At 43.5% G+C, this 21,279-nt stretch overlaps 1 protein-coding gene across 4 annotated transcripts in view; it reads left to right on the top strand.

Annotated features, from left to right (window-relative positions):
- LOC111873968 overlaps positions 1-19,480 on the top strand; it is an 88,747-nt gene extending 69,267 nt beyond the window's left edge. For all 4 annotated transcript variants that reach the window (XM_023869084.2, XM_023869082.2, XM_023869083.2 and 1 more), the window contains 3 exons: positions 8,725-9,099; positions 11,801-11,937; positions 15,702-19,480. In XM_023869084.2, coding sequence (XP_023724852.1) covers positions 8,725-9,099; positions 11,801-11,937; positions 15,702-18,282 — 3,093 coding nt within the window. In that variant the 3' untranslated portion in view covers positions 18,283-19,480. The remainder of the gene's footprint in view (positions 1-8,724; positions 9,100-11,800; positions 11,938-15,701) is intronic.
- Positions 19,481-21,279: the final 1,799 nt, after the last annotated feature.

The raw sequence follows: 21,279 nt of genomic DNA, 5'->3' as shown, positions 1-21,279 counted from the left end.
CTCTATATCCTCAGCCAGACAAATCCAGTCCATACAACCCCATACTATTTTTCTAAGATCAATTTTCAGCACTATCTTACCACCTATATCTAGGTCTTCCTAGTGACTCTTTCCGTCTGGCTTTCCCTCCAAAACCGTGCACGAATTCCTCTTATCATCCATGCGTGCTACCTTCCCTGAACGTCTTATCCTCCTCGAGCTTAGCATTCTAATTATACTTGGCGAGTCCAATATTCTCTTCCCCACATCGTCCAGACCCGCTCTGGGGTCCACCCAACCTCCTATCCAATGGGAACCGGGGCGCTTTCCTTGGGGGTAAAGTGGCTGGGGCGTGAAGCTGACCCCTTACCTCCAACTAGTATCGAGGTCAAGAAAACGTGGATCTATACATCCCCCCCATACGCCTTCATGGCTTAGTGCTTAAGTACTTAAGCACAAGGACAAATTTACGTTTTACCTCACAGGAAACATATTGCGTCTCCGCTACGAAGTCTAACCGATTAACGCTGTTCGCTTCGAGAACCGGACGGAGCAGATACGAGTATACGAGTATACACTCTGCGAGCAGGATGCAGTTTTAGGGTGTTAAAGCGGTCGGTACATATAGCGACTACACTTCTTTGTCTCACAGTGGTGATCTGTCTTCTGGAATTGATAGAAATTTACCAACGTTTCGGAGGAACATGTTAGTTCCATTTGCAGGGTAAAAGATCAAGCAATTAAGAAGAAGAAAAACAGAAGACAGAAAGTGTTTTTGTCGTGCTGGGAATCGAATTCTGATTTCTGGCTCCTGCAGCCCGTAACAGCCACTGAGCTGTCCCCACTGTACTGTATATTGCAGAAGGGATCAACCGGAGGGCTGGGCTTGTGACGTGTTAAGACGCGGAGTGAAATGCGAGTCTCCGGAGTCTGCCACCCATGGAGGGACATTATGAGCGTTCACATTTAGGTTTCAGCGTTTGCTTTAGCACCCGACCCCCGGGCTTTGTCCCTTTGGGATCCATTCACGACCAAACTGTCAGTTTCAATATTTATTGCAGCTTCGCCTTTGTGGGCGGTTTCTTTGGACCAACTTGTATACATGAAGGGTACAGTTCACTGTATTGTTTCAATTTTTCGAATAGAAATGTTATAAAAAGTTGTTGTAAAATCGCTGGGAACAATCCTGGAAAGTGTTGCGAAGTCATGTTGAATGAAGAGACGCAACCCACAGAGATCACATAACGGAACTGACGCTCAGGGCCCGTTCAAACAGTTGGATGTTGGAGAAGTGTGTGAAATCACAGGGCGTGAAAAGTAGTGCAGGTTCTCGCTCATGAACAGCAGGGGTGGCCAAGCACTGAGGAAGGTGGGGTCCCTTGTTATCACGGCATGGCCCGTCCTCAGGTTGCGGATGGAGACGTCCTTCAGGTGTGCGGAGGGTAGCGGGCAGCCGAAAGGGGTGGTCCTCCAGCTTGGGGGTTGGGCGTGGGGCTAACAACTCCTCACCTTAAAAAATAAGCTTGCCACGAGAGATCACAAGAAGCCTCGGACCTGGACGGATTCCCTGGATAGACGGCCTAAGCGAAAGAAAATTTATGAGATTTGGTACTTGGAAAGTTAGATGTATAAAATGGATCTTAGAGAGACAGGATGGGATCGTATGAATATGATTGAGCTGGCTCAGGATAGGGACCAGTGGAGGGCTCTTATGAACACGGCAATGAACCTTCGGGTTCCATAAAATGCTGGGAAGTTTTTGAGTAGCTGCACAATTGGCGGCTTCTCAAGAAGGGCTCAGCTCCATGACTTGAGTGAAAGCTGTCCCTGTGCTTACCCAATTAAGTACTATGACATGAAGGTGTATGGGGGAATGGATGTATAGATCCGTGTTTTATTGACCTCGGCACAGGTTGGAGGTGAATGGTCAGTTTCACGCTCCTGCCGCTTTACCCCCGGTGAAAGAGCCCCCGGTACCCATTGGTTAGGAGACTGGGTCAGCCCCAGAGCCGGTCTGAACGACGTGGAGAAGAGAAAATTCTTGACCCTACCAGGACTCAAACTCCGACCCCTTGGTCGTTCAGCCCGTAGCCAAAACAATAAATTAGCATGAAGCAGGCAGGAAGTAAAGCTTGACTTATTCGACCTTGAAGCTGGAAACAATGTCTTTCTCCGAAATATTGGTTGACTTTGACCACACTACACGGCGTCATATCTCAGGACAGAGAACAGTTTATAGTAATCGCTGTGAGAACCTCGAACCGAACTTGATTTGAATTTTTCGAAACATGGAGACTTACGGCAATGTCTTCTCCTTGTCTTTCGCTGCGATGTCGTCTCCAGGCTCATGTGCTGCGGGAAAGGCGAATCTCTGCGCTTCCAGACATCAGATTATGTCCGTGTTCTTGAGATATTTCTTACAAGCAAAATCGGTTTTCTAATCCCAGACGACTTTACGTAACCTCTGTGGGTTACAACAGGGCATCGGGGAAGGAGGGTTGCCTCCGGATTTCTTCAGTTTTTCCATGCAAATAAACATTCCACCATTGTTCCATACTTATCTACGTGTATTGCTACCCCCTGAGGTGTCCGATAGCCGTGTTCACGCAGCACATTATCACATCCTCGGCATTTAAGTTGGGGTCTTCATCTCTGACACGGCCCTTGGCTGGTTACGGTGTGAGGAATTTGAGAAGGCGATGAGAACAGTGCAGAAGAAAACAAAATAACCAGACGTTGCGTAGTAGTGATTCGCAGTCCAACTTTTTTTTCCCCTCTTAAGTTGGTTGTATAGCGATGCTGCCAATTGCTCGACTATATAGCGGGTGATTAATTAATAGGGGAGTTCTTGGAATGAAAATTCGCCGAAGGTTATAAACGGACGAATTGATTTTATGGAACTTTAAGGTTGACATCTCTCAACCAAAATGGACGGGGTCACATTCCTGAAGACTGGTAATCTTGATCCCTGAGTTCCATAGGAACCTGAGGACGCGAGTCAAGCCCGTGTGGCAAGTGTCTTGGTGCCACTGTTTGCCGCTTGCTTGTCTGACTGTCGCCGTTACTTAAGTTGCCGTGTCCTTGTCACCTACCCGCCTGGTCACACCCAACTTCTTTGCCCGCTTCGCTTTCTGCTGCTGTGGAATTCCAGCTTAACTGTTCTCTGTGAGTACGCACTGCATTGCAGGGTCCCCATATCTCTCCCGTTGTCTTCTTCTGCTTGTTATAACATGACGCTGAGAGTAGCTAGACTGTACGGCGTCAAATGGCAGGATGGCTGATGAGTAATGAAGTGGGAAGTTCTGGAAAGAAATTGTCGTGATTTAATCGTGGTACCGTCCCGATATTCGTGTAATGAGACTGTAACTAAATGTAATCAACATATGTGTAATCACAGATATAATAAGTAAGAATAATCATAAGACCTGTAATTAGATATTGAGTAAGTTAAGAAATCAGTCTGTAATGAGAAGTGAAAGTGAAAGCTACCAAAAGACCAGGACCTGCTGAAGCAAACTGTTTACTTACGCTGTCAGTAACAAGGTCAGGAGAGAGCAGCGTCTCCTCTTATTTGGAAATCTTATGACATACAGCAAGTAAGTCTATGTCACGGTCAGCACCCAGGACAACTTGTATATATATACAGTAGAACTTGGTTATAACGTCATCAAAGGGACCTAAAAATAGAGTCGTTATAAACGAATGTCGTTGTAACAGAAATGGGCACTTCCACAGTAGCCTTATGTTAGTCACTTAAAAATCTACCAAAAACCGAGTTAAAATGTTGCATTTTTAGTGAAATACGTAGTTAAGTACAGACTAACGTAACATTAACATGGAATTGCCCAAATGTGTAATATCAAAGACATATTACAGCGCTTTTCACTGACAATACACACCGCACTAATACTGTATATTAAAGGTAGGCCTACTCACCAAATTACAGTAGATTACATCAATTGTTGTGCCTTACTGTACCTAGATACGAGTACAGTAATCAGTTATCTTCATCTGTTTCCTGTTACTTGCCCAATACACACTTTCTAAATTACGTTCAATGTCCATATCAGAGAAATTCGGGAATGAAAATGACGTTACATACGAGGTTGATGCATTTGTGCATGTCGTACTAAGCAAGGTATAAAAACAGTTGCTTTATGAGGAATTAGTTCGTACCATTGAATATTTGACGCAATAGACAAGGTGTCGCAGAAACCGATGTTGCTATAACCAAGTTTTACCGTACATGTATGTGAGGTGGTGTGGCCAAGGGAGAGTGACATTGGTATAGTCAACCGACACGTCACTTTCATAATCATCACTTGGACTCCGTGTCCTTCCTTCATTCTTTATTCTTCGACTGTAATCTTGGAACTCAGTAAAGTCAACCGATTCTTCTGCAACTACCAAAAGACTTAGCTCTTTTACTTACCTACACCTCAAAGCAACATCCTTATAGAAGAAATAATGACAACAACATCACATTCGCATGGAGGGCCTGAGGAAAGTCACGAAGATTTTAGTCCGGATAGCAGGTGTCGCAGCCAGAGATTCGAACCCGAGAACCTCCCAGTATTTATTAGGAGCCTGACCCACGCCACGACCGTGTTCTGTATAGGAACATGTCACTGCCGTGTTCTGCAAAAATTTGCGACAATTAGCAGCCCAAAGGCCAGGAATGTTCACGCCCTGGAAATACCGTGCAGCAGTGGCAGAAGAGTGGAAGGCCCTCTTATCGTCTATCCGACGAAGAGACTACTTGGTGTACCTAGAAGTAGATGGCATAATAATAATATAGGTCTTGGAGAAATACGGTTGGAGCGACGCGGGGTTGGGTTGGAGGAAACTGCATAATGAGGAGCTTCATAACTTGTACCCTTCTTCAAATAGAATGATGAAGTCAAAGATGATGAAATGGACAGGGCATGTAGCAAGAATGGGGAAGAAGAGGAATGCATATAGGATATCGGGAAAGCCGGAAAGAAAAAGACCACTAGGAACACCAACACGTAGGTGGTTTGATGATATTAAAGTGGATCAGAGAGACAGGATGGGCTGGTATGGACTGGATTGATGTGTCTCAGGATATGGACCAGTGCAGGGCTCTTGTGAACACGGTAATGAACCATCGGGTTCTATAAAATATTGTGAAGTTCTTGAATAGCTGTACAATTGGCGGCTTCTCAAGAAGGGCTCAGCTCCATGAAGTTAGGTAGAGATGTATGGTGTGAAATTAGAAAATGGCTCTGGGTAGGGTCTCTGTGAACGCGTCGGTACGTGTCTCAGTTCCGTATCAAGCCGACTTACTGCATAGAAGGACCGTCTTTCTTGGGAAGCTAATAGTGGCTCACCTAGTTAAAAGAGCTCCTTGTCTTTTATACCACCCGTGTTCAGAAGTGTCAACTTATGGTTGCTATCCTCAGCCAGCTGAATACAGCCCACGTTTTCCAATTATATTTCTTTAAAATTATTTTAATATTATAGTACCATCTACGTCTAGGTCTTCGAAGCTTTCTATTTCACTGAATGCTTCCGACTTATATTATGCTTGAATTTCTTATCTCTCCTATTCGTGCTACATGCCCCGCCTATATCATCCTCATCTATACGTTCATTCTAATGGTGTTTGGAGAAGGGTACAAGTCATGTATTGTCTTCAGCTTCCAGAAGCTTCTTCCGTTTCCGGTGGAAACATTCTCCCAGTCGCCCTGTTCCCAGATATGTTCAGTCGACGTTCTTTTGGTTTCATAAAAGCAGAGAGTTCTTGGCTGCTTTGGTACGTACCAGTTGATCAAGCGACGATCTGAACTATGAAATCAACCATTACTTCATCAGAAAAGAAACAAGCGAATCCCGTATCCTCGCCATTTTTGCATCCAGACGCGAATCGCTCGCCCTTCACGATTTTGACGGAGGGACTGTTGTGGCTGATTATGAGGACATTCGAGAGGACTGCAGTGGCAAGCTGACTCCTGCATATTTTGGCAGGTGTCGATAATGTCAGGGCTTCATGGCCTGCTATTTGGTGTTCATCCTGTTTTTTGGGCGGTTGAGGTAGAGGGACTGGTCTACAAAACCGAAATTCGTGGGGAAACCGTGGGGATTCGTTACCTGACCACGCAACACCCTCTATCCGCTAAAGTTGGTACTGACTTCGCCGACAAGCGGCGGTCGCTCGGTCGGTATAGTTAGCTTGCGGACTAGAACCACGGCGTTTGTTGTTCAGGTAGAGGGAAACTTCAGCGTCAGTGAGATCTTTCTGAAAGGGAGTTTATATTTATATTCTCAGGGTTGGCACTTTTATAAGGACGTATCATTTTATGGCGTTATTGGCTGTGTTGGACGTCTTACGATGGAAGTCCACTTAGCCTTGAAGAGGGATGCAGTAGGGATCTTCGAATGTTGGAGACTGATTCCACCTCTGATCCGAACTGGTAGTAGAGATAATGATTCTGAGTTGTGTTCGGAATATTCCGGGTTCGAAGCTCAGCCAGGACACCGACTATCCTGACTGAAGTTTTTCGTGGTTTTATCCACTCCCTTCAGGCGAATACCGGGCTAATATCACGAACTAGACAGAAGTCACTTCCTTCCACATCCATTCCAAGCCATGATCGACCATTGGACGCTGTGTACCCTGAGATACTAACAGCGTCGGTAAGCAAACACACGACACCAGCGCCGCAGACGAGATCAGCAACGGGAAGGTGTGTAGTCCATACCTGACCATCGTATTCATTTAAGATTCTGTTTAATCCATCTCTATGCTGCAAGCCGGAAGGTCGCGGTTTCGATTCCCGACGAGGTAATTGGAATTTTCAGTTGACCTAAACCTTCCAGCCGCACTGTGGCCCTGGACTCGACTCAGCCTCTAACAGAAATGAGTACCAGGAATCTTCCTAGGGGTAAAGGCCGGCCGGTAAGTAAGGCTGATAACCTCACTGTCATCTGTGAGCCTAGAAAATTTGGGAGCTTCGACGTCTCACAACCCTATTGAGCCTCTACGGTCTGTCACAAGGATAGCGTTACATTTTTTACCTCTTAGTTCATCTAGTCCAAGGTCTTCCGAGTTGCCTCTTTCGTTCAGATTTCCGTACCAAAAGTTTCAGTGCATTTTTGTCTTGTCCCACGCGTGCTGCATATGGTGACAAGGAAAACATAGCAGATGGATATAGCAGTGTTATGACGGCCTCAGTTTTTCACTTGTAGAACAGAAGGTGCTTGTTCTACACTTGTCCGTGTTAGGGTGATACTTGACAGAGACATGTCCGGGACCTGTAGAGAACCGTTCTTTGTGAGACCCACACGGACACACACACTCATCTTTGTAACCCGCAGCCCAAGGACACCACACGGCACTCACAAATTAAAGAGACGCTAATTTGCATGTGTAATAAAAATATAAAATGAAAACCAACGGGTTTTTCATGCCCACCGCACAGCCTTTCACGGAGGCGGTAATGTATGCAGAAAGAACGCCCAAGGACGAAGTCCGTGGAGCGCAGAGCAGTTCTTCCTTAAAAGGCGTCTAACATTGCAACACGCGCTGTGGAAATGCCAAGTGGAACCAACACTCGAAGACTACTGTCCTCTGGAGTGTGACGTCGTGTAGTCCGGTAGAATTTCGCTGACGTACCGAAGGAACTTGCAACCAACGAGCCAGAAACAGATTACTGCATTTTCAGTTATATTTTTCGTTATGAAATAGTCTATACTACCAAATTCACTTCTTTGAGATCTTGAATATGGAGAATCTGATTGACTGGGCCGTGGCCGGTCGTAATGTACATATATAGTTATGAAATGCAGTACACTGGAAAGTTCTGAAGTTGATATTCCTGATTTTAAATTTATGTTATAGAACTGTAAGAAAATTAACTATGTAACACGTGTAATTGTCAGTTACCGTGACCGCGCTGTCTGAGGCATGAACTGTCTCTTCGCCCGCTCGAACGGTGGAGTAGTGGGTTCGAATCCCACTCGAGGCATGGATGTCTGTGTCCGTTTATTCTGTGTTCGTGTTGTCTTGTGTGTAGGTGGAGGCCTTGCGACTGGCTGATCCTCCATCCAAAGAGTCCTACCGACTGTGTGTAGGATGAAGGAACTGAAAAGTGACCAGGGCCCCGAAACGGGCTGTAGAGTCATTGACGAATGAATGAATGAAAAATATTCGGCTAAACAATGCGAGTGCAGTGCTACGAACCTACCTCTTTTATAGATGTTATTCAGTAATTTTTCGAATGTTTAATTATATTAAACTATTTCTCATCACGCACTGATGTTTTAACGGTGTTCTTTTATTTGGTAGCATATAATTTGTGGAAGATAATGGTATTCTTCTAAAGTAAATTGTAAATCCCCCCCAAATTTAAGAATTCCGTTATTTTAGCAAAATTGAAACTTAAATATCTCATAAAGCGTGACATATGCATATAGGGTGAGCGAGAGTTTTCTGACGTTGAGGTTTTTCTTTGCTCTACCTGGGGGCGGGGGGACTCATGATTCTAGGACGAATTTTCTCGAGCGGTAAACAACAAGAACAACATGATCTACAAGGTTTGTGAGGGCACTAAAACTAAGAAATTTCGGGTTTTCAATTGTCCAAAACTTCCCCAAGGATGTCTTACATGATGATCCCAAACTTTGTCGAAATATGTGGAACTGCAGGAAGAACAAAAATGTATGTGTACTTAAGGAGATAAGGGTGCCCCTGAAATGACTAAGACTTTGTTTCCCGTGTCTCAGATGCTGCTGAGGTGGACGCTCGTCGTCGCGACGGCGGCGCTGCTGTGCCTGGCCCCTCCAGACGCCGTGGGCCAGTCGAACTACGCAAGCCAAGCCAATGATGTGGCGTATATCGGCGAAGGGCTGCCGGACTCGGCCACGCTGGATGGGAAGGTCACAAAACTGGATGACTTATCGTCCGTCATATTCTTGAACAGAACGAAGGGGACTCTGAACTGCGGGGCGGGCTCCATGCAAGTGGAGCTCAAGTTCAACGAACCCTTCTTCGGCATCGCCTACGCAGATTTCGACCGCAACAGCGCTTGCCAAGTTGTTGGCAAAGGGGAGATCAGCTATACTTTGGAGCTGCCGTTGAAGGGATGCGGCACCAAGCAGGTGGGTTCTCAGACATTGTCGTGTTCTTGTCTGGGTTGTCCTCAGACGCTGCGAGCATCGCGTTAGGGTTCCTCTGAGCTGTAATGGAGTTGAGTTCGTTATATTTATTCAGAGGTATTCATTTCAGTGGAAATGAAACATTTTATGTCATTCTAGCTTAATCATGGAGATTGTTAGGCCGTGCCATAGGTTGGCTTCCCACGGCGGCGGCCAGGGTTCGATTCCATTTCACGTCATGTGGGATTTGTGGTGGACAAATTGTCACTAAAGTAGATTTCGGTTCCCTTGCCAATTCTCATTTCACAGACTGCTCCGTAACCACCACGATCACCATCCGGGGCTGGTGGAGTAGGCAGTAAGTGCCGTAAGTTCTTCCCAGAACTTTTCCATTTTCTTCATGTCTGTCTCAGACTGAAATGACAACTGGTAAGTGAATGAATATCTTTAAACGAAGTATACCGAGTTGCCCCTCTGACGCCATTTAGGTGTGCTAGAAGCCGCGTGACACGGGAGGTTGGGGTTTGAACCGGTTCACTTGTTGATGTCACCTCCCAGTAGGAAGAGGCACATACATAGTTTGTGAGTCATCGCATCTGAAATTAAGCACAATTATATGAACACGTAGTCTGGGAGCGAAGACGTTTCGTGTGTTGGCGTGTCCGTGTTCCAGGTCTCAAGGATTTCATTTCAATACGCAGCATCAGAGACACTCGGCTGGGGGCTCCAGACATACAGGGGTTCTTTCATTATATGACGCTCCCATGCCTCCGTGGATTCCTTGATAAGCCCTTGTTCCGAGCACGTCGCTCTTGCTGTATGAAGTGTGAGGTCCTCTCGACAGTGGCCTTCCGTGACATGACATGGCATGTTTTTTGTGCACTCTTTTACGATGTTTTCAGTATCTCGGACTGTATAGCGTTGAATGGTAGAATGATTGGTGCATAATTAATTCGAAAGTGTTTTGGAGTAAGTGGCTGTGTCCTTGCCCACTGGCCTGTTTCTTTTTATGAAGTCTGTTTTCATTAAAAGGCAAAAAAAAAAAAAAGTAAAGCTATCCCTGTAAGAGGCCATGGAGGCCCATAGGGATGTGAGACGTCGAGGTTCCTACATCCAATAAACTGATCGGGAATCAATCCCGTGAATTTCTGGCTTGTAGCATAGTGCCTCAACTAACTACGCTAACGCGTACCCATTTTCAGTAAAATATTTAACCATTTTGCAAGGTGTTGGAAGTGAAGGGAGGCAGATGAACCTATCCAGGCCTGTCACCAAACACGCATGCGTAATATAGCGCAGAAAACAGATTCCGTTATGAGCAGTCATAGTGTTCCACGCTACATGACCAGTAACGAAGAATTCCGTACTTACGTAGGACTACGTTTTGAAGGTTCAAGTTGTAGATAGTTCTTAAAAATCCACTTAGTTTCTTCCAAATATAGTAGCGACTTGTTTCACGGTGTGCACAAGAGATATTTCTATACAATTTTCCCTTACTAAATCATAATTCCAGGAGGCTATTTCATGTAACCTTGCAAGTAACAAAATTGAGATATAAATTTGCTTTGATTCAATGTTCTCTCGTTTCCTACATTTACTTAGTGGATGTATGGTTTATGTTAAGGAAAATAAGCCGTATTTACCCGAACATAATACGCACCCAATTTCTGGAAGCGGAAATGAAAGTGACCGTTGCGTGCGCAAAAACAGTGGCGTTTTACTTCTATACCATTTGAGGTCTCCGTCTGAGGTTCTTGCAGACAGACAGCAAATACCTTTATCTTGATTCCGAGTGTCTCAGATGCAAGTTAGTTATGTCTGTCGTTTACCTGCTGACAGCTGCGTTTGTTTTCTTTCATCTGCGTAAAGAGATTCCAAGCGATAGCCAGATTTTGCAGCAATCTACGTGCGCAACAGTAGCAAATGGCGAAGTGGAAACACGTTCGGAAAACAATGGCGTGTTATGAATGAGGATAGGCACTAGAACAAAACACCGCTCATACAAGATACCGTAAGTCTGAGTTCCCTGATACGTAAACTCAGGTTTGTCTCTTGTGTCTAAGCAGAATGCGAAGATAAATATCCAAACATTTTAAAACTCGACGTGAAAGTCCTAGCTCGCGCCGTGAATCCAACCCCAGCACCCAGATAGTTACTTTGCTGAATTCTCTGCAGTCAAGGAAGCTAATAAAGGATTTTATTGTCTAGGATTACATTTTAGTCTAATTCTGTGTCTAGCCTTAATCTAGCTTTTGTTACGTACACTCTCAGTGCTTACTTGTTATAGGCCACTCGCTGCTGGCAAGCGCCTAAATAAAGAAATTATTATTATTATTATATGCCTAGACCATGGTGTAATATGACACCGAAGAGGCTTGTCTTGGCTTAACGCTCTAGACTTGTAGTAAGGAGGTGTTGGGTTCGAATCTCGGCCGGGAAACCATCTATCACTTCTGAGGATTCGTGGTTTTCCTCAGGTCCTCCAGGCAAGTGCCTGGAAAGAACATCGTCTAGGCCACGTCCGTTTCCTTCCAAATTACCGCCAGACACTAATATTCTCGATGCTGGAAGCCGTTGAGTAACACCACGATACGATACGACATATTCGTCACAGTTTAAGGTCCTCGTCGGTGGGGCAGCGAGGAGGGAACGCCTCTCGGCGGGCCTGTCTACTGTGGACTGACACTTTGCTCTGTTTCAGCAGGATCCCCAGAGGGTCTTCACGAACAACGTAGTGGTCCGGTTCCACCCTGGACTTGAGATGGAGGGTGATGAGATAATCACCATCGTCTGTCGCTACCCTCCCCCGGTGGCACCCCCACCACTGGCGCCCCTCCCCATGTGAGTGCTTTCCCTCACTAATAGTTGTGTTCTTGTAGGACCTCACCCGTGTGTTCACTAACAACATCGTGGTTCGCTTCCACCCGGGCCTCGAGATGGAGGGTGATGAAGTGATCACAGTGGTGTGCAGATATCCTCCACCTGTAGCCTCGATACCTGCTGGACTCCCCAGCTTCATGTAAGCTGCTACTAACCATTAACGTTCTCTTGCACCTCTCCATGGGCACAATCTTCCGGCTTCTCACCGTAGCAGCCTGAGTTCGATCCCAGGTCACGTCATGTGGGGATGTTGGTGAACAATGTGGCACTTGGGCAGGTTTTCTCCTAGTGCTTCTGTTTCCCCTACCACCTCTCATTTTACCAACAGCTCCATGCTTATTAATTGTCCTGTCATCTGTGCTATGTAGTCTCATCACTGAGAGTGTATTTAAATAACCAACTTAAAAACTATACTTCCAGGACAGGACATACCCATGGAACCATTATGGACACCATGGACATAATAAAATAAGGATAAAAAAAGACAAAAAAGACAAACACTTAAACATGCTAGAAAAAACCCTACATTCATAAAACACACACACACACGCACGCACACACTTATTCTCCTCCTCCTCCTCCTCCTTCTTCTTCTTCTTCTTCTTCTTCTTCTTCTTCTATGGCGCAACAGTCCAATGTCGGGCCTTGGCCTCCCTTATCAAGCCCCCCCATTCCTCTCTATCCTGCGCTGCTCTCTTCCTTATGCCCATTAACTTCTTTGCATCTTCTTCCGCCGCATCAATCCATCTAGTTCTTGGTTTCCCAGCACGTCTCCTACCACCTATTGTACTGTATAATATTTTCTTTGGGATACGCTCCTTATCCATTCTCTGTATATTGGAATATATAGTGAGGAAATGTACTGTAAACACAAGGAACACAATAGCGCATAAACACACACACACACACACACACACACACATAGATATGTAACTCCATATTCGAAACACTATACAAACTCTACATCAGATAGCAACACACGCGCACCACTTTCCTTAAAAGATATTACATTCCTGCCAAACATATCAACACAGTTATTACGCACAGTTGGCAACGCGTGCTGCTGGCAGTCGCCAGGTACCAGCTTACTGAAAGTGACTATGCATTGCACATGCGACTAAATTGGAGTCACAGTGCAACAATTTTAGTATGAGTAACTATGCCTGATGACGGCTGTGTGAACCCTAGGATAGCAGGCAAGAGTAGGAATGGTGCATAGCTTGTTTACCTTTATGATACAAGTCTGTTATTGCACTCAGAAAAGTGTCACTGCAAGCTAAATCACAGTAGAAATTTAATACAGAATATCTGTATTTTCTGCCATGTACCAGGTTTCTGTACAGTGAACCATTTAAAAACAATTCAGAGGCTGGGGGGGGGGATGATGACATAATAATACTGTAATGAATCAACTACCATCACAAGCGTTTAGGAACTAATTATCCTGCAGTACACCCATTAAATATTCTGAACATTATTTTACAAATATTTACTGGATATAAAATTCAGATAAATATGGGCCAGATAACATTTCATGACTGATATCAGAGCATGATTTCGTCACTATATGTAAGTTTCATAAAGTAGGACACTCATCTGTTGCTTAGGTTGCCTGTCACGTGTATACTCGTCTGTTAACAGTATGCTGTATAACCTCTTTCTGTGATGTAACCAGGCATGATTATGCATCTTCCTGTATACTCACTCTGGTAGTTTGTAATCTGAATTGCATGCATTCTGAAATGTTTGTGTCTATCTAGCTACCAAGTTCCATATTGTATTTCACTAAAGCTTTTAAACGTTTTCTGTACCTTTTCTTTGTTAAAAGATTGTAACAACATATTACTGAATAACATAAAGGCTTCTCTAATTTTCACTTTCCATTTCTTTTTTGAAATAGGTATTTCAAATCACAGATTTTGTTACACTTATTTTAAGAGATGATTTTAAGTTGTGTGGTATGCAGGTGAGTGTTTACATTTCTTCATATCATATAATTTTAACAATAATATGATTGTTATTGTCTTACAAGTAGTGGCAACAATTGTAATTATGTAAGATTTGAGGTTTTCATGGCGGTGACTGTGAACAAAGCAGTCTTCTGGGATGTGGCACCGTGTAGATGTGGTGTTAACCGATGTTTCGGAGGAATGTATCGACTCCACCTTAAGGGTAGAAGGAAAAATAAGAAAATCCGCAAGTGAAGGGACTGTGAGAACCAGTACAAGCAGACCAGTCTGCACCACATCTACACGGTGCCACATCCCAGAAGACTGCTTTCTTCCATTGTAATTATGTTGATGGTATAAAACTGTACTATCTTCTATGGAAATTAGGTTACAAAATATACTGAACTGAAGCAATAAGTGTATCACCAAATTTCACTTTGTAATACATTCTTCCAAACCCAGGCTTCAGTTCATAAGCTATTTTGTTGCAGTTACATAGTTGCATGGGAGAGCTGTGAACGAATGTGTGTACTGTACTCATCATGTCAAGTTGTTGGCTTGAATATATAAAGCGGTTCTTTTATTTTTGATTGTAGAATTATGAAATGAGGACAATGGTAAAAGTGCATTCAGACATTTATAAAAGTATTCCTTGACTTGTTGTAAAACCTGGCGTGCATCTTTTCTTCTAATATCAGCCCCTTTTTGAAAAAGAAAGCGAAGCACCAAAGGAATTATTCCCAATTCCCTTTTTCCAATGATTTTAGGAAATTTGACTTTATGTTAGGGAAAAATATTATTTTCAGTACTTTGCTAAATATTGTGATGACAAATAACAGAGAATTCAGAAGCACCCAAGACAAAAATTGAAGTAAACTCGTTCTAGTACATCTCAAGTTATTTTAAACATTTTGTACTGGAAAATGAGACATGAAAAACCACATACATACATACATACATACATAGAATTCAGAAGAAAGTAGTTTATATTAGAAACTATTAACTTTGAAATATACAAAATACAGTCTTAATGGAATCTTGCAGCAATACGAGGGGGGACCCAAAAATAACCAGAAACGACCTGTTGCACGCGCATGCTTTGTAGTTACGAGTTGTGCTGCTAGGTGGTGTTAGCTGGGGGTCTCCCGCGACTGTTAGTGAGCTGGTGTCAGTCTGAGTTAAGTGGTTTGTCTGTGGTGCTCTGTTGTGTGTGTTCCTGTTTCAACCCTTTGGCGATTAGTGAGATGGCGACCAGAAGGAACAAAGAGTGTGCGTGAAATTGATGAAGATCGTCGGAAGACCATTGACCAACTTTCTGAGGAAACGAACATCTCATGGAGCACGGTCCAGAGAATTTTAACCGAAGGTTTGCACATGAGACGGGTGTCTGCAAAGTTTGTTCCTCGCTTGCTCGGAGATGACCAAAGAGAAAACCGCGTGAATGTTTGCCGCGACTTGAAGAGTGAAGTGCAGTTTTCCCTAACAGAAAGCAAAATTTCACGCACACTCTTTGTTCCTTCTGGTCGGCCATCTCACTAATCGCCAAAGGGTTGAAACAGGAACGCACACAACAGAGAACCACAGACAAACCACTTAACTCAGACTGACGCCAGCTCACTAACAGTCGCGGGAGACCCCCAGCTAACACCACCTAGCAGCACAACTCGTAACTACAAAGCATGCGCGCGCAACAGGTCGTTTCCAGTTATTTTTGGGTCCCCCTTCATATTAACTGAACTAAAAATGAAATCTCAGGTTTTCTATATAAATTTTCAGTTTGGAACCTGTGCCGCCAGTATCTCCAGTAGAACCACCACTGAAAGGGTTCCACATTCTGCTTATCATCTGTGCCATCTTGTTCCTCTCACTGCTGCTGCTGGGTCTTGGGTGCTCATACATCTGCCTCAAGAAGCGGAGATTTACAGTAGTCAGGAGGCATCCCTTCTCTTCCGCAGGCACTGGCTCCGAGATCACTAAACTCTCTGGTTCCAGCCTGGGTAACATTTCTATGTTTGAGGGGCTCAAGATTCCTCGGGCACACGCTGCAGCCACAGCAACTGGCAGTTCCTCAGGTTCTGAGGCAGCCCTCATTATACCCGGTGAACATTCAGACACCTTGCCCAGTGACTACCCATCCGAGTCTCCCAGCTCAGCCCACTCTGAGGTGGAAGATGTGGACACCCGCAGTTTGCGTCGGCCAAGTACTGTCAGTTCAGCAGGATCATATGACAACAAGGCGTTTGTGCATCAAGAAGCGATGTCTAGCTTCTATTCTGAAGAGTATGGCCAACATACAGAAACAGCTGTAGTAAGTGTAGTACCAAAACCTCCCATTGCTGTTGTTGCACCTCCACCGGAACCCAAGTTTGATGTCTCGGTCCGGGTTAAGAGAGCTCCTCCACCCCCACCAACACCTACACCAACCCCTTCTGATTCTGAGAGCACAATGAGCACACAGGCCAGGAATCTCACAACCATTTTGGAAAGGGAAGAGATACAGCGATCATTGGAAGACGTTCCCAAGCCACCTGCCACAACCTTCACTTATGTTCCGGAGTTGCACCCACCGCCTCCTCCTGCCAAGTATGCCCAGACGCCTCCTGTTTATTCCCGCATCTTGCGCCGTCAACAGGAACAGCTTCAGACCCGTGAGACAGCAGAGACACTGTCACAGAGATCCATTCCAGATAATGACAACTGGTCCCAGGGAGAAGATTTCATTGATGCTCCTCACAGACGCATGTCCATTACCTCGGCACGCTCTTTAACAAGCCTCAATACGGAGATGACGGACACGCGGTCAATGTCTGAGATAGTTGACAGCTCCCACAAACGATATGCTCCTGCAACTACCACCATTGCACCACCTCCTCCACCCCCGCCACCAATTGTACCATCTACACATTATACCAGTGAGACCGATTATCAGGTCAACACAGCTGAGCTTCTGGAGCCACCAGTGGTTGTGTCTCGTCGGCCTGAGATCACATCTCATGTTGTGGATGACGTATTCCTGAGGACTATCACTGAGAAACGCACAATTGAAGACATTGAGCGGCATAGAAGGCAAGTGACTGAGTACCATGCAAGGCCTCAGCCACCAAAATGGGATGTAGTTATCCGAAACTACCCAGCACCCAATGCTCAAGAAGCTACGCAGGGCAGTGAGCCTGGTCCAGACTGGGAGAGTTTCTCTGAATCATCATCCATATCTGGCTACCCCACAACACCCACTGTTGAGCAACATCATGCACAAGTGGACATTGAACGCAGCTATCTGAGCACCCTTGAAGTACCACCACAAGACCCGCCCATTCCTAATTGGGATGTGCTGATAAGAGTTCTAAATCCACCACCGACAGAAGAACTTCAGCCCCAAGGAACATCCAGTGAGGTTTTCACAGAAGAAGCTGTTCTCACGACTGAAGACCGTGCCAAGTGGCGTCAGATCATCACCACAGAATCAACTCTAAGAACCCTACTCACAGAAGCCACAGTACATGAAGACTATGAAAGAATCCGAAAGGATCAACGATACGAGAAACTTTTTGAGCCGAAGAAATGGGATGTAATTATTCGTATTCTTTCCCCGCATGATAAGCCATCTTTTGACCAGCGTGGAGGGCCCTCCAATTCCCGCTACAGGCGTAAGAGTGACTGGGATACAAGGAGTCGAAGAAGCTCACTCCCCACTCTGTATGAATATGACTCCGATGGTGGGTCATCTGTGCGAACCCTTGTCCCTGATGTTGTTCCACCCCCTGGAACTTCAGGTTCAACTGGCATTGACCCAATACCAAGATCTCGCAGAACTTCGCGGTCCAGTCTTCGTTCAGATATGGATGTCCGTTCCATGACGGAAGTCATGGTTGACTTCGCTCGTCCTGATGCTGCAGATACCTTGAGTGATGCCAGTGGGCCAAGTTCATATTACCGTCCAGGGCCAGGAGGTCCTCGGCGATTCTATGATGATGATGATTTGCTGTTGATGGGTGGAGTACATGGAATAGCATCTGAAGATGAAGATTATGGAGGAAGAGGAGTGGAGACTGGGAGCTTGGTTCGGTCTGTAAGTCAACCTTCTCTTGCAAGATCTGCTTCTGAGTTTACTGAGCATTGGGTTGCTCCTGGACGGCGACACTGGGATGCCGGAGACTTGAGCAGCCCTGAACACTCCCCAAGATCTGCCCGCAGCCGCACATCCACAGCAATGAGCAGTGTGAGCCAGCATCAGCCATCTAGTATCCCGGCTCCTGGCACTCAAGTTCTGTACTCTATGACCACTACCACAATGAGAGAGAGCTATCAGCATCAGGGGTGGTTTGGGGATGCAGACAGTGAGGCAAGCTTCAAGTGATCTTCGTGCTGAACAGAAAGCCTTAGACACAGGAAGTAAAAATGTGTAGTGTTAGGCTGCAATGTCATGGGAAGGATCATAATGCATATTATTCAGTTAAATACCCACATTCATTAATGGAAGACACAAAACTTGTTAGGTTTCTTTGTAAAACTCAATATCTTAGAACTTCTTATATTAATAATAATGATAGCGGGGAACAAGATTGATGCACTGTGTCCTTAAATGATCCTATTATACAAGCTCATGATGATGAAAGATAAACACATACAGATCATTTGTTGAATGACTATTAATAGGTGTAGGCCAAAGTACTTGGAGTAAAATCTGTCTTATTGCCACTTTGGCCACCAGATACCAGAGTGATTTTCTTGGAATTGAGTGTGGGGCTTTGTAAAATTTGTAGATTTCGATTATTTAGAAGAATATAATAATGCCTTCAGCAATGATGAGAAGTTAGTAAAATGATGGACATTATCAAACTTGTACACTTCTTATTATACCTGTGTCATAATTGAAATTCTACTAATAACCGAAAGTAGATATATGGTGTCCTTTCACTTTGCACCTACAAGGCTGTTGCAATAATTGTACAGGCCAACTTATTCATGTGCCAAAAGAGGTGTGAAATCTCTTGGTGGGTTAGGGAAATAGAGGTTATGTTATACATGAAAGTGCAATTCTTTGTCACCCACAAGGACTTGATTGTTGAACTGAGTACTGGAAAGTTATTTGGTGTACTGACACATAATTGAATAATTAATGGAAAGAAGTACCGAAAATATTTGATTGCAAGTGAATTGCTTTTGCTATTAATATAGGTATGTGGGCTAACAGACTGACTAGGGCAATATTGTGTTGCAGTGCCTTTGCTGATAACACGCACTCCTTTGTATATTTACAATTAAAGCAATGAAACACTAACTTTTAACATAAATAATATTTTACATTAATATTATTGTATAGACTTTATTTTTATAATTATTTTTACCTGTTTATTATATAATACAACTAAATGCTGTGATAACCATTTTTATAATGAACAGAGGAAGATTTATATCTTCATACTGCCAATAATAAAAAATAAGAAATCACAGAATATAACAATATTAGATTTTATAGACATAAAATGAGCATATTACTTTGGATAGTATTGTATTTGTGCATTTCATACCTATGATTAAAAGTATTAATGATAGACATAAATTATGAATATAAAATGCAAGAACATTGCAGTAAGAGATGAACAATTTGGGTAAAATCTTATACAAAATGGAAAACATGTGCTCTCCTTCTTGGAATCCCCACATGCAGTATATTTCAATCTGAATTTTTAACTGAATTTAAGTCTGCTTGAATGTCTGATGCAAACTCTTATTGCAGAAAAATAATTATTTTTATTAAATAATAATTTCTTTTACAAATTTACTTATATTTCAGGAATTATATTCCCTGGAATGAATGTTTTCCAGCATGAGTCACAATGGGAATGTTGTATCAGCTTTAGGAATACCAGGCAATAAATAGGCATGTCCTTTTGCAGGCTCTTATGAGAAGTTACTTGTACTTCCAAATTTTTACAGGAAACAAATGTCTTTGACAGTTGTGCAATAAAAATATGGTATATGGATATAAAAAATTTTATGTACACTGCTCTGTATATTAAATATTCATCATCATCATAACCTAGATTATGATATGTTCTGTCTGATTGTTTCAGAAATGTAGCAATTTGCTATGTTAAATTGCAGTCATATAAATTGGAGACAGAATTAAGTGCAGGCACACACAATATTTTAAAACTGATAGATGAATAATTTGTATTAATCATGAACTCTGTTATCATCACATAGGAGAATTAGATTCAGGTTGTATAAATACATACGTCATCCTGAAATTCAATTTACGTTCAAAATACCCTGAAAAGGTGAAAAATAAATTTAATTATCCTGTTCTTGATTATTGCACATATTTAGGAGGAACATAATGAAAAAAGTTGTGGACAGTATTCATGATATGTAAGGGGCTGTATATAATAAGCAAGAATGGGATAATTGTAGTTACCCTGTTTGTTGCAAAATTGTTTGTCACCAGGCAGGTGGTGAGATGTTTAGAATTGACAAGTGTTATTTAACTGAAATTGCGTATAGTACAAAACAGGAAATATTTGTTTCTGAAACCAGTATCACAGGTAGATGCATCTTGTGGCATGTGGATTGTATTTATTGGTCTGTGAACTCATAATTACTCTCGGGATTACTGGGTTTTTGGATATTGTCCATCATCTGGTAGGCTAACAACCATTTAAGAAGGAACAATGGACAAAGTGCAGAAACTCAGTAGTCCCTGGTGCCATCTACCATCATTTGCTTTATTATTCTGGTCTAATTTGTTTTGCTAAAATAAATTTGTTCTCTTGAGTTTATACTGTCCTCCTTAAGAGTAAGAACCATGCTTAGGGAATTTCTTGATGTGTTTAAATGCTGGTCCACCAAGAAAGATGGTGGGGACAGAAGATATTTGAGCATTCTTAAGGACAAATGTTTGCAAACAGAATTAAGAGCTATATGAGATTTGAGGCTTTCATGGTGGTGACTACGAAGAAAGCAGTTTTCTGGGATTTGGCACCGTGTATATGTGGTGTTAACCGACGTTTCGGAGGAACGTATCGCTTCCATCTTCAGGGTAGAAGGAAAAATATAAGAAATCCACAAGCGAAGAGATTGTGAGAACCGGTAAAAGCAGTCTGCTTTTACCCTGAAGATGGAGGCGATACGTTCCTCCGAAACGTCGGTTAACACCCTGAAGACGGAGGCGATACGTTCCTCCGAAACGTCGGTTAACACCACATATACACGGTGCCAAATCCCAGAAGACTGCTTTCTTCAGAATTAAGAGCTGTCTCCTTTAACATCAAAATGGACATTTGTGCCCTGATGAGACATGAATTGTTAAAAATGTCCTAAATATTATGGGCTTTAATTAATTAAAATTAAT

The sequence above is a fragment of the Cryptotermes secundus genome, unplaced genomic scaffold, assembly GCF_002891405.2.
Source record: "Cryptotermes secundus unplaced genomic scaffold, Csec_1.0 scaffold870, whole genome shotgun sequence".
Lineage (NCBI taxonomy): Eukaryota > Metazoa > Arthropoda > Insecta > Blattodea > Kalotermitidae > Cryptotermes > Cryptotermes secundus.
Note: the sequence above shows the minus strand (reverse complement) of the source record. Positions and strands in the feature narration are given on the sequence as shown.